Source organism: Physella acuta, unplaced genomic scaffold (genome assembly GCF_028476545.2).
Source record: "Physella acuta isolate Inbredline_101_S28 unplaced genomic scaffold, ASM2847654v3 ptg000350l, whole genome shotgun sequence".
Taxonomy (NCBI): domain Eukaryota; kingdom Metazoa; phylum Mollusca; class Gastropoda; family Physidae; genus Physella; species Physella acuta.
In genome coordinates, this window is record NW_026731869.1 from 1,832 (window position 1) to 16,253 (window position 14,422).

Here is a 14,422-nt window from a genome sequence, read left to right on the forward strand (position 1 = left end):
AACATCTATGTTTACAATATCTGACATTCACAGAATCCTATAAATTTAATTTATAAATCTATATTGATTTATCGAAGACTACGCTTAAATTATCGAACTCATTAAATTATGTAATTAACCTTAATTATATTGTTCTTTATATAACAAGGTAGGAATAAAGCTCTAGAAACAATGCCGATTTTATAAAAAAAAATGTATACTTTAGCGCAGTTTCAACGAAAGAACAAATTGCCCAGATGCAAACGGGATAAAAATAAAGCCGTATGATAATCAGATGTATTCATGTCCTATCACGTCATGGGCTTTATAGTCGGGTCTAGATCTTGAGTATAGGCTACTTTACATATGGGCAGGTTACTGTGTCTGGTTACTTAACCTGTGTAAGGTGACTTTACCTGTCTACCTGTGTCCATGATATTTTACATGTATTCAGAGATTTCTTTACCTGTGTCCATGATATTTCTCGAGTAACCAAATTATTTTACCTTAGTGCAGGCTATTTTATCTATCTCCTGTACAGTTGTCCAAATATAGGTTTCTGTACTTGTTTGTCGAGGTTACTTTACGAGTATACAGATTACTTTATCTGTGGCAGATGACTCTACCTGTCATATTACCTTACCTGTTTACAGATTACATGTCCAGGCTACGTAACATGTATCCAGGTTACTTCAACTATGTCAGGTTACTTTATCTTTCTCCTGGTTACTTGAACGGTGTCAGGTAACTAGACATGTGTAAGGTTACTAAAACCTATTTACAGGTTACTGTACTCGTGTCAGCTTACTTCACATGTGTTAGGTAACTTTACCTATCCACGTTACTTTATATGTGTTATATTACTTCTCCTGTGTCAGGTTACTTCACCTGTGTCCAGTTTACTTTACATGTTTTAATACTACTTTACCTGCCTCTGGAGTACTTTACCGTCATTCCGGTTACTTCACTTGCGTCAAGTTTACTAGTTATGTTATTGGAGAAACTAAAAAAATCCATCACAAATCTCCTCACCCACCACCTCCCCACCAAAACTTTCGAGTCGGCGATATTCATCTAACGAGTGGACGACTTGTGACAAAAGATGGGAAGGGATTCAGAGGCGTAGCGACCCTTCCTGGCGCCCGGGGACAAACTTTCAATTTGGCGCCACCCTTGGGAGAAAATTTCCGATTTGCACCCCCCTCCCTCAACTTTTTGATTTGCACCCCCCCCCCCACCCCTCAAACTTTCGATTTGCACCCCCCCCCACCGTCAAACTGAAAAATGCAGCTAAAATGACATTTTAATTTGTTTTTACAACCCATATGTCCCCCCTGCCCCCCTATCGCTACGCCTCTGAAGGGATTAAATCAGTGGCGTAGCGAGGTCGGGTGTCACCCGGTGCGGCACTTAATGGTGTCACCCCCCCCCCCCAGAGGCATAGAGACCCTTCCCAGGGACAAACCTTCAAATTTTCGATTTGCACCCCCCCCCCCCCTCAAACTTTCGATTTGCACCCCCCCCCTCGAGTTTTCGATTTGCACCCCCCCTCAAACTTTCGATTTGCACCCCCCCTCGAGTTTTTCTCTATATATTTTGCTATTTTTTGCCTTGGTGTCCCCCCCCCTAAATGGTGTCACCCGGTGCGGTCCGCACACCCCGCCCCCCCCCTCGCTACGCCCCTGGATTAAATAGATAGGCGGCGCTGTTCCCATTTAAAATCTAAAGAGCTCTGTTAATGACATAAATTGAGGGGCACATAATAACAAGGTCTCTATCTTGCTACTTAACGTTAATCATAACGTAATTTTAAAGTCCTTAACGCGGCTTGCATCTAACACGGAGATACAGTGGTTATGCTGTTAACTGATTTTGTAAAAATTAAAGGGATGCAATCACGCGGGCAACAAATCAGCAAGGGTAACTCTTGACTTTCAATACGAGTTACTCGTAGTAGATTAATAGAGTAAACTTGATCTTGTATAGATAGGCCGGCGTTAATTTTTTTTAGAGGAAAAGGATTAAATAAAAAATATTACGAAACTGTGGTTTAGTTTTAGTCGAATAATGCGTCATACATTAGCTCGAACTAAGTGATACATGTGTAATTAAAGAGATGTGATTCACAAGTTCTTGTGATATTTCATGAAGTTCGCTCAAGATTTAATTTTTTTGTTTACATAGATTGTGTTGTGAGTAGTGATCAAGGCAGTTTTTTTTGGGAATTCCCACTAAGTTTATTATTTGGATTCTGAACTTCAAGTTGAAAATTGCGTGTGTTGCTTACGTTTTTAAAAAAAAAAAACTTTCTGTTACTAAGGGTATAAGTTAAACTATTTAAATACACTGTTGTTGATACGATGTGAGTTAAACTGTTAAACCTGAAGTATAAACGAAGTGTGTTAGACTTGTAAAACTGTAAACATGGCTAAAAGAGAGGCTAAACTATTCACCATCGGACCGGGTAGCCTTCAGTACATCGACGAAGAAGTGGAACAAGAACGTTTAGAAGATTACTCTGAACACCTGTTAAGCCCCACCACATTAGGGAACTTTGACAAAGCCAGACTTGAAACCACGAAACTGGATAGCTGTAATAATTCGGTGACTTCGAGTCCTGATATTCTGGATGATTCTTCCACCTCCCTCTTGGGGAACGGCAGAAGCTCGTCCAAGAAACAATTTGTCACCTTCTCCGGGAAGAACTACAACACCCAAGGGGACACACGAGTCGCAGCGAACCCGGTAAAAAACAGGCTCGGTTATGAAAAAGTTCCGACCAATAACGGGTTTTCTAAAACCGGAAACGACAACCAACAAACTGGCAGAATTCCGGTTCGGGTGTTGGAATTTAAACCCAACCCAATCCAAAATTCACGGGAGAGTTACACAAACGCATTGCCAGATTATTTGACTAAACGTGTTGAAAATCGAACCAGTTTTGACTTGCCGGAAAAGAAATTTCTCGAAGTCCCGACGCTGGAGAGTGTTCTTGGAAAACGTGACTGTAGCATATCCGAGATAGAGGAACCACTACCAGACGATAAAAGCCAACCCGTTTTCCGGGATGTGGGTGGTAACAAAATGGACGATACTGTTGATACAATCATTCCCGTAGAGAAGTCAACCCCCACACAAAGCGAGGAACTACGGAACCTGCTGTCTCCAAGTTCTCCAGGCAAGAATTCCGACCTCGAGTTTCAGCTTCCTGTGCAGTGGAACCGCAGGTTGAGAGATCTCCATGGACGGAAGAGGTTTGACAGGTTGGCAGCTAAACAGAAACTAAAAGAGCTGATGCCGAAGGTTTGTCTCTTTTCCCCCCTTTTATTGGTATTATTTTTTATTACTTAACCCTTAACTACCTAAGATAGTTTTAAGGTGTGTTATATATTTAAAAAAAATATATTTTAAACTTACTAGTCTAAGAAATTAAATTATGTATATTAAAATCCCCATACTAGAAGATAAATTTAAATTTAAGTTTGTAAATTAAAATTACGGATTGGGTGGCCTATTGGTATAGAGCTAGACTGCTAACTCGAAAGTCTGAAGTTAGACTCCGGGTTCAAGTCAGTCCATATAGCTCTGATGGGTGTCTAATTAACGTTAGAGAAAACAAAGACGGCTGACCACACCATGCCATCTCACGCCGAGGTCACAGAAACAGATGAAATCTACTTATGTGTCTTGGGCATGAAGAAGAAAATATATTAAAATCCACATAAAAGATAAATATGATTTAAATTATACTTGGATGTGAAGAATAAAAAAAAGGTATCGATAACGAGAGTAGCGATTACGATTAAATTTATCGTTGTTTTTGAAGCTGCTTTGTGTGAGTACACGTTATATGCTAATGGTGACACGTTAGTTAAGAACATTGAAAAGATCCACTTAATGGTTCACTTAAAACCATTTCGTTCATTGAAATAAACGGAAAAAAAAATATGCTGATATAAAAAGTTCCCTTTCAAGAATCAGATCACATTTGATTAAAACTCACGCTTACGATATTCCCAAATCAGATCAACAAATTCATCAGTTACATCTAGATTGTAGCGATGGTCTACGTCACATAGCAAAACAAAAAAAAGATAGACACATAATCATCATGGTTACAATCTAGAGTAAGAGGGTATTCATACATTTTCTACATTGCATCTACAGCCACTAAAAATGAAATTAAAAAAAAAACCCATTTAAATACGAAACAGTGCTTTATTTGTTATTAATTCCCTGGCCCACTACACCACCCATACCTTGTTACGCCAATTAAGAAAGGAGAACAAGAAAGAATTTCAAACATGTATATAAAGGTTGTGAGATGTACGTCAAAATCTATCGCTTTGCATCACGCCTGTATATAGTTACAAAACTACAACTATCCCAGATATCTCTAGTGTGTAAGAGATAGACTATTCATCATAATCTGCTGAACGTCTTAAAGAACGACAATCCTTTAAGCCCTAATCCTGACCCGAAACCCAGACTTTGAAATCCGTAAGCCCCGGGCCATCAATTTCCACCACCGCAGGTTTTGTGAGGGTAATTTAAAACAAATTCCCACCTCCCGTAGACAACAAAGCGTTTTTATACCTTTGAAGGCCAAAGTTTACCTGTATTTTTTCTTTCTCTAGCCATATACTAACTGATCTAAACTAAACTTGTTAACACGGTATATTAGATTAATTTACCACTCGAGTGTCTGTAAAAAAAAAAAAAACTGTATTATATTCTTTGGCCGCCTGTGTATTCAAAAGGGACACGAATCTAGTCGACCACTTGAAAACTACGTCATTTGTGAATTTGCTGGACTTATTTTTGCATTTTTTTCTATTATCTCCCTTTGATCAGAATGATTGATTGTGGTAGAGCTATGAATAGTGTGCTGTCAAAATTTTGGGGCTGATTTGGCCAGTATTGAAATTATGAAACGAACGTGATTTTTATAATTTGTAATACAGAAGTAGCAGATATGTTGTAGTACAGCTCAATAAATATTACAGCCATTATTATATTTGCGTATTTTTCTGAAAAACAATTATAAAATAAACCGGTAGTGATCTCCCCTAAACTTTCTCGAATATTCTTATATAAAACAACAGGGGATGGTAACTGGGGATATAGTTATGATTTTTAATCCATTTTAAATACTTAAACTTTTAAAAATAGAATAGAATCTCATAAAAAAAACATTGCGCACCAAGCAAACGCCGAATAAAAACGCGTATAATAGTGCGCAATATTATTAGTACTTTAAAAATTTACATTAGTTTTTTGAGAAATCGGAAGTAGCGTAAATTACTACTTCCAGTCAACGGAAATTACTCAAAATTTAACAGAAGGTAGAGAATTAGATCTTTTACTTACATGTGAAATTTCATTTATCTATCTGAAATAGTACTCAAGTTATAGGCTTTTGAAAAATTCAAAGTAGGAAAAGTACCACTTCCGGTTATCGGAAATCGCTCAAAAGTTGATACGGATCTACGATTTTGATAAAATACTTATATATGAAATTTCATCAACCTAGCTGTAACGGTACTCAAGTTATCGTGTTTACACACGGACAGACAGACACACAGACACACACACACACAGACATACGGACAAGATTGCAAAATTATGTTTTTCCGTATCAGTGAGGTGTAAAACGTCGAGATTTGTAAAAATCTCGATTTTTTTTTTTTGCACGATTACAATACTTTTTCTATACTACGTATATACGAGAAAGTAAAAATAATTGGATAGAATAAAAATACTACTTGTTAAAATCATGAAGGGATAATAAGTTTTTGAAGTAAAAGAAAATGAATAATTGCTTTTGAAATTGATAATTTTTTCAACATTTTATGTGGTTTAGCTGGTCTCATCTACGCCAATGGTATATTTTAACAACACTATTTACATACAGACTATCAATAATAGCTACATACACCCTCAGAAACATTCTTATAAACTTTCTTATATACCCTCATACACACCCTCATACACACAACATACCCTATAGATAATCCCTACAGACACCCCCGTACATACCTCATAAAAACCTCATACACACCATCATACACCGTTTTGCACACCATCATACACACAATCATACACACCCTTAAACACACCCTCATACACACCCTCATACACACCCTTATACACACCCTTATACACACCCTCATACACACCCTTATACACAACATCTTACACACCCTCACACACACCCTTATAAACACCATCGTACACACCATCATACACACCCTTATACACATCATCATACACACCCTTATACACACCCTTATACACACCATCATACACACCATTATACACATCATCATACACACCCTTATACACATCATCATACACACCCTTATACACACCCTTATACACACCCTTATACACACCCTTATACACACCATCATACACACCCTCATACACACCCTTATACACACCCCATACACACCGTCATACACACCATCACACACACCATCACACACACCCTTATACACACCCCATACACACCATCTTAAACACCCTTATACACACCCTCAAACACACCATCATAATGCACCATACCCACTCTTTAACAGACCTTTCAAATTATTTGAAGGTTATCCGGATTTATAAATACTCTAAAAATCCCTTATTTTTTTTATGGACAAAATCACTACTAAATAAACTAACAATCTGTTGTGGACGGGCCTTTTCATCCGCCATTGCTGCGAAACAAATATAAAAACACACCCGAAATGTAAAATAACTCTTGCGTTCGCCAGAGCTAAAAAGAATTAAATAGATTATTTCCCTTGACATAGCTGCTTTATAAAACACCTTGGCAGCTGATTAATTTCTCTGTATGCTTCTTTCGTGTATCTGATCTGGAAAGATTAGTAAGTCATAAGGTTTTTATACACAGCTTTATTAAGTGCAAAAATAACCCCACGAATATCATTTATGCTGTTTAAAACACAATTTCAACGAATACATTTCAACTTTTCAAGATGCAAGATAGACGCGGTCTTAGATTTTAGATATATTTTAGTTGAGTCGTTTTTACTACACTAATTTACATGTACACACCTATTCTATATGAGCACTATTTGTTTCTATACATTTTTCAATAGCTTGTTTACACCTATCAATAATCTTTGTACACACTTATTGTCGGTGGAAATTTAATTCATTTTTGCCAAAGATTTTGTTGAGTACCTAGAGTACCAAGGGAAGCAACATTTTTTTTAAAGGAAGTAGTATTTTCCTAATTACGTCCCTTGATTCCATTTTTTTCATTTAAAAATAAAGGGACTAAAATAATACAGTTCATAGACAAAGAGTTACAAAGAATTGCGAATAAGTTTTAAATTTTTTTTAAACATGGTACTGTGTTATCCCTATTACTATTATGGTATACAAAAAGGACTAGATTTACTTTTAATTGGTTGAGGTTCTCACTTAAAATTTCCGTGGGTGGGGTAGGAGTGGGGACAGACACTGGCTTAGGTATATATTTTTTTTCTATAAATTATATATTTTTTCGTCTTATGCGGGAGAATGGGGGTGTGGTTGGGTAGGGCGGTGAACGTGGGGATGGGTGAGGGTGGGGATGGAGGAGAGTGAGAGGGAATGTGCCCACAAAAGAGATGCCTGAAAGAAACTGTTCAATAATATTTAATTAACTAATAGCAACCTAACACTCTTCTTAAAGAAGATTCCATTACTGTGGCATTATATTTACACTGGTACCTTCAGTATTTCTTTCATGCATCTATTCTTTGGGGAGGGGAGATATGCCCCTCATCTCACGAAGCACGTCTACCCCCCCCCCCCCCAATTCCCTAACGCAAAAGAATTTAGATAGAAATTAAATACTTGTTACCAGTGTCCGCCTACACCAGGGGTCGGCAACCTTTTGAAGCGGAAGAGCCAAAAGTTACAATTTTCAAAATTTCCCTGGTTTTAAAGAGCCACTAACATTTTTTTTATTTCAAATATTTAATTTTTTTATTAAGATTATTAGTATTTGTTCAAGGAGCTTGAGAGCCGCATCTTGATATCAAAAGAGCCGCATGCGGCTCGCGAGCCGCAGGTTGCCGACCCCTGGCCTACACCATTAAATTTAGTCCGACCCCAACTCCTGAAATTCCAAAATTTTTAGTGTCCCCCTTTCCTATTACACACCTCATACACACCATCATGCACACCCTCATACACACCCTCATACACACAATCACACACACCCTCACACACACCCTCAAACACAATCATACACACCTCATATACATCCTCATACACACAATCATACACACCCTCATAGACACCATCATACACACCATCTTACACTCCCTCATAGACACCATCATACACACCATCATACACACCATCTTACACACCATCATACACACCATCATATACACCATGATACACACCCTCATACACACCCTCATACACACCCTCATACACACCATCATACACACCATCATACACACCCTCATACACTACCTCATACACTACCTCATACACATCCTCATTACACACCTCATACACACCATCCTGCACACCCTCATACACACCCTCATACACACAATCATACACACCCTCACACACACAATCATACAACCCCTCACACACACCCTCATACACACAATCATACACACCTCATATACATCCTCATACACACAATCATACACACCCTCATAGACACCATCATACACACCATCATACACACCATCTTACACACCCTCATAGACACCATCATACACACCATCTTACACACCATCATACACACCATCATACACACCATGATACACACCCTCATACACACCCTCATACACACCATCATACACACCATCATACACACCCTTTTACACTACCTCATACACACCATCATACACACCCTTTTACACTACCTCATACACTACCTCATACACATCCTCATTACACACCTCATACACACCATCGTGCACACCCTCATACACACCCTCATACACACAATCATACACACCCTCACACACACAATCATACAACCCCTCACACACACCCTCATACACACAATCATACACACCTCATATACATCCTCATACTCACAATCATACACACCCTCATAGACACCATCATACACACCATCATACACACCATCTTACACACCCTCATAGACACCATCTTACACACCCTCATACACACCATCTTACACACCATCATACACTACCTCATACACATCCTCATACACATCCTCATACACACCTTTATACACACCCTCATACACACCATCATACACACCATCATACACACCATCATACACACCCTCATAGACACCATCATACACACCATCATACACACCATCATACACACCATCATACACACCATCATACACACCCTCGTACACACCCTCATACACACCCTCATACACACCATCATACACACCTTTATACACACCCTCATACACTACCTCATACACACCCTCATACACATCCTCATACACACCTTTATACACACCCTCATACACACCATCATACACTACCTCTTACTCACCCTCATACACACCATCATACACACCTTTATACACATTCTCATACACTACCTCATACACACCCTCATACACACCCTCATACACACCTTTATACACACCCTCATACACACCATCATACACTACCTCATACACTACCTCATACACACCCTCATACACATCCTCATACACACCTTTATACACACCCTCATACACTACCTCATACACTACCTCATACACATCCTCATACACTACCTCATACACACCATCATACACACCCTCATACACACCCTCATACACTACCTCATACACACCATCATACACACCCTCATACACACCCTAATACACACCCTCATACACACCCTCATACACTACCTCATACACACCATCATACACACCATCATACACACCCTAATACACATCCTCATACACACCCTCATACACACCATCATACACACCCTCATACAAACCCTCATACACACCCTCATACACACCCTCATACACACCATCATACACTACCTCATACACACCATCATACACACCATCATACACACCATCATACACACCTTTATACACACCCTCATACACATCCTCATACAAACCTTTATACTCGTCCTCATACACACGATCATACACACCATCATACACTCCATCATACACACCTTTATACACACCATCATACACACCATCATACACACCATCATACACACCATCATACACACCATCTTACACACCATCATACACACCATCATACACACCATCATACACACCATCATACACACCATGATACACACCCTCATACACACCCTCATACACACCCTCATACACACCCTCATACACATCATCACACACACCCTCATACACTACCTCATACACATCCTCATACACATCCTCATACACACCTTTATACACACCCTCATACACACCATCATACACACCATCATACACACCATCATACACACCCTCATACACACCCTCATACACACCCTCATACACATCCTCATACACACCTTTATACACACCCTCATTTACACCATCATACACACCATCATACACACCATCATACACACCATCATACACACCATCATACACACCCTCATACACACCCTCATACACACCCTCATACACATCCTCATACACACCTTTATACACACCCTCATACACACCCTCATACACACCCTCATACACACCATCATACACTACCTCATAAACACCCTCATACACATCCTCATACACACCCTCATACACATCCTCATACACACCTTTATACACACCCTCATACACACCCTCATACACACCATCATACACATCATCATACACACCTTTGTACACACCCTCATATACACCCTCATACACATCCTCATACACACCTTTATACACACCCTCATACACACCATCATACACACCCTCATACACACCATCATACACACCATCATACACACCATCATACACACCGTCATACACATCCTCATACACACCTTTATACACACCATCATACACACCTTTATACACACCTTTATACACACCATCATACACACCATCATACACACCATCATACACACCCTCATACACACCCTCATACACACCCTCATACACACCATCATACACACCCTCATACACTACCTCATACGCACCCTCATACACATCCTCATACACAACTTTATACACACCCTCATACACACCCTCATACACACCATCATACACTACCTCATACACACCCTCATACACACCCTCATACACATCCTCATACACGTCCTCATACACACCTTTATACACACCCTCATACACTCCCTCATACACACCCTCATACACACCTTTATACACACCCTCATACACACCATTATACACACCATCATACACATCCTCATACACACCATCATACACACCATCATACACACCATCATACACACCATCATACACACCATCGTACACACCATCATACACACCATCTTACACACCATCATACACACCATCATACACACCATCATACACACCATCATACACACCCTCATACACACCCTCATACACACCCTCATACACACCATCATACACACCCTCATACACTACCTCATACACACCCTCATACACACCTTTATACACACCCTCATACACACTATCATACACACCATCATACACACCCTCATACACACCATCTTACACACCATCATACACACCATCACACACACCCTCACACACACCCTCATAGACACCATCATAGACACCATCATACACACCATCATACACACCCTCATACACACCCTCACACACACCCTCATACACACCATCATACACACCATCATACACACCATCATACACACCATCATACACACCATCATACACACCATCATACACACCATCATACACACCCTCATACACACCATCATACACACCCTCATACACTACCTCATACACTACCTCATACACTACCTCATACACATCCTCATACATATCCTCATACACACCATCATACACACCCTCATACACACCCTCATACACACCCTCATACACACCCTCATACACATCCTCATACACACCTTTATACACACCCTCATACACACCCTCATACACACCATAATACACTACCTCATACACACCCTCATACACATCGTCATACACACCTTTATACACACCCTCATACACTACCTCATACACACCATCATACACACCATCTTACACACCATCATACACACCATCATACACACCCTCATACACACCCTCATACACACCCTCATACACACCCTCATACACATCCTCATACACACCTTTATACACACCCTCATACACACACTCATACACACCATAATACACTACCTCATACACACCCTCATACACATCGTCATACACACCTTTATACACACCCTCATACACTACCTCATACACACCCTCATACACATCCTCATACACACCTTTATACACACCCTCATACACACCATCATACACTACCTCATAGACACCCTCATACACACCATCATACACACCCCATACACACCCTCACACACACCCTCATACACACCCTCATAGAAACCATCATACACACCCTCATACACACCCTCATACACACCATAATACACTACCTCATACACACCCTCATACACATCGTCATACACACCTTTATACACACCCTCATACACTACCTCATACACACCCTCATACACATCCTCATACACACCTTTATACACACCCTCATACACACCATCATACACTACCTCATAGACACCCTCATACACACCATCATACACACCCCATACACACCCTCACACACACCCTCATACACACCCTCATAGAAACCATCATACACACCCTCATACACACCATCATACACACCATCATACACACCATCATACACACCATCAAACACACCCTCACACACACCCTCATACACACCCTCATAGACACCATCATACACACCATCATACACACCCTCATACACACCCTCTCACACACCCTCATACACACCTTTATACACACCCTCATACACTACCTCATACACACCCTCATACACACCCTCATACACACCATCATACACTACCTCATACACTACCTCATACACTACCTCATACACTACCTCATACACTACCTCATACACACCCTCATACACATCCTAATACACACCTTTATACACACCCTCATACACACCATCATACACACCATCATACACACCCTCATACACACCCTCATACACACCCTTATACACACCCTCATACACACCCTCATACACACCATCTTATACACCATCTTATACACCATCATCTTACACACCATCATCTTACACACCCTCATACACACCCTCATACACACCATCATACACTACCTCATACACTACCTCATACACTACCTCACACACACCTTTATACACACCATCATACACACCCTCACACACACCCTTATACACACCATCATACACACCCTCATACACACCATCTTACACACCATCATACACACCATCATACACACCCTCATACACACCCTCATACACACCCTCATACACACCCTCATACACAACCTCATACACACCCTCTTACACACCCTCATACACTACCTCATACACTACCTCATACACGCAATCATACACACCATCATACACACCCTCTTACACACCCTCATACACTACCTCATACACACATTCTCATACACGCAATCATACACACCATCATACACACCCTCATAGACACCCTCATAGACACCCTCATAGACACCCTCATACACACCCTCATGCACATCCTCATACACACAATCATACACACCCTCATAGACACCCTCATAGACACCATCATAGACACCATCATACGCACCCTCATAGAAAGCCTAAAACATGACAAAAAGTTTTACTTGTTGTCTCAGCTGTGAGGGATAGAGTGTTGCTGTAAATTATTATTCACAACTCTCTGATAGATGCGACCTTAACCTTGACCTGCGTTGGCCTCAGAAATCCGACACTACATTATTTTGTTTTTTTAAATTTCTCTTTCAGACCACCAAAAACCTATAATTTATTTGATTTCTTTTGTGGGGTAGTTAAAGCTAACTGTGGATGTTTTAATACATAATACAGTTTTTTTAGGAAATTAGGTTAATTATGGCTTTAGCCACAATGCAGTAGACACAAGTAGAACACAAGTAGACACAAGTAGAACACAAGGAAGCCTTGAAGGAAATAGGCGTGTGAAATAAGCCTTGAGTGAATCGACGCTCCTATTGTTATTCTTGGTTCGATCCGCCGAGGAGGGGTGACAGGTTGACAGCGTTACGTGATACCTTACCGGAACTAGTTTATGAATGGCGGGGGGTGTCAGGATTCGGTGTGAATAAAAGGTAAAGGAGAGGGTGGGTGGGGGTTGTGGGAATATGTGAACAAAGGGGAATGGGATAGGGAGATTAGGGGTGGGGGGTGATGTGCGCTGTGGGATTTTGGGAGGAGTACGTCAAGCTTAAGGATTATTTACAAGATAC

At 40.2% G+C, this 14,422-nt stretch overlaps 1 protein-coding gene across 1 annotated transcript in view; it reads left to right on the top strand.

Moving 5' to 3' along the window:
* Positions 1-2,403: 2,403 nt before the first annotated feature.
* The window catches only part of LOC131941165 (myogenesis-regulating glycosidase-like), a 43,158-nt gene continuing 31,139 nt past the window's right edge, over positions 2,404-14,422 (top strand). Inside the window, exon 1 of the mRNA XM_059300174.1 lies at positions 2,404-3,282. Within this exon, the coding sequence (XP_059156157.1) occupies positions 2,404-3,282 (879 nt within the window). The remainder of the gene's footprint in view (positions 3,283-14,422) is intronic.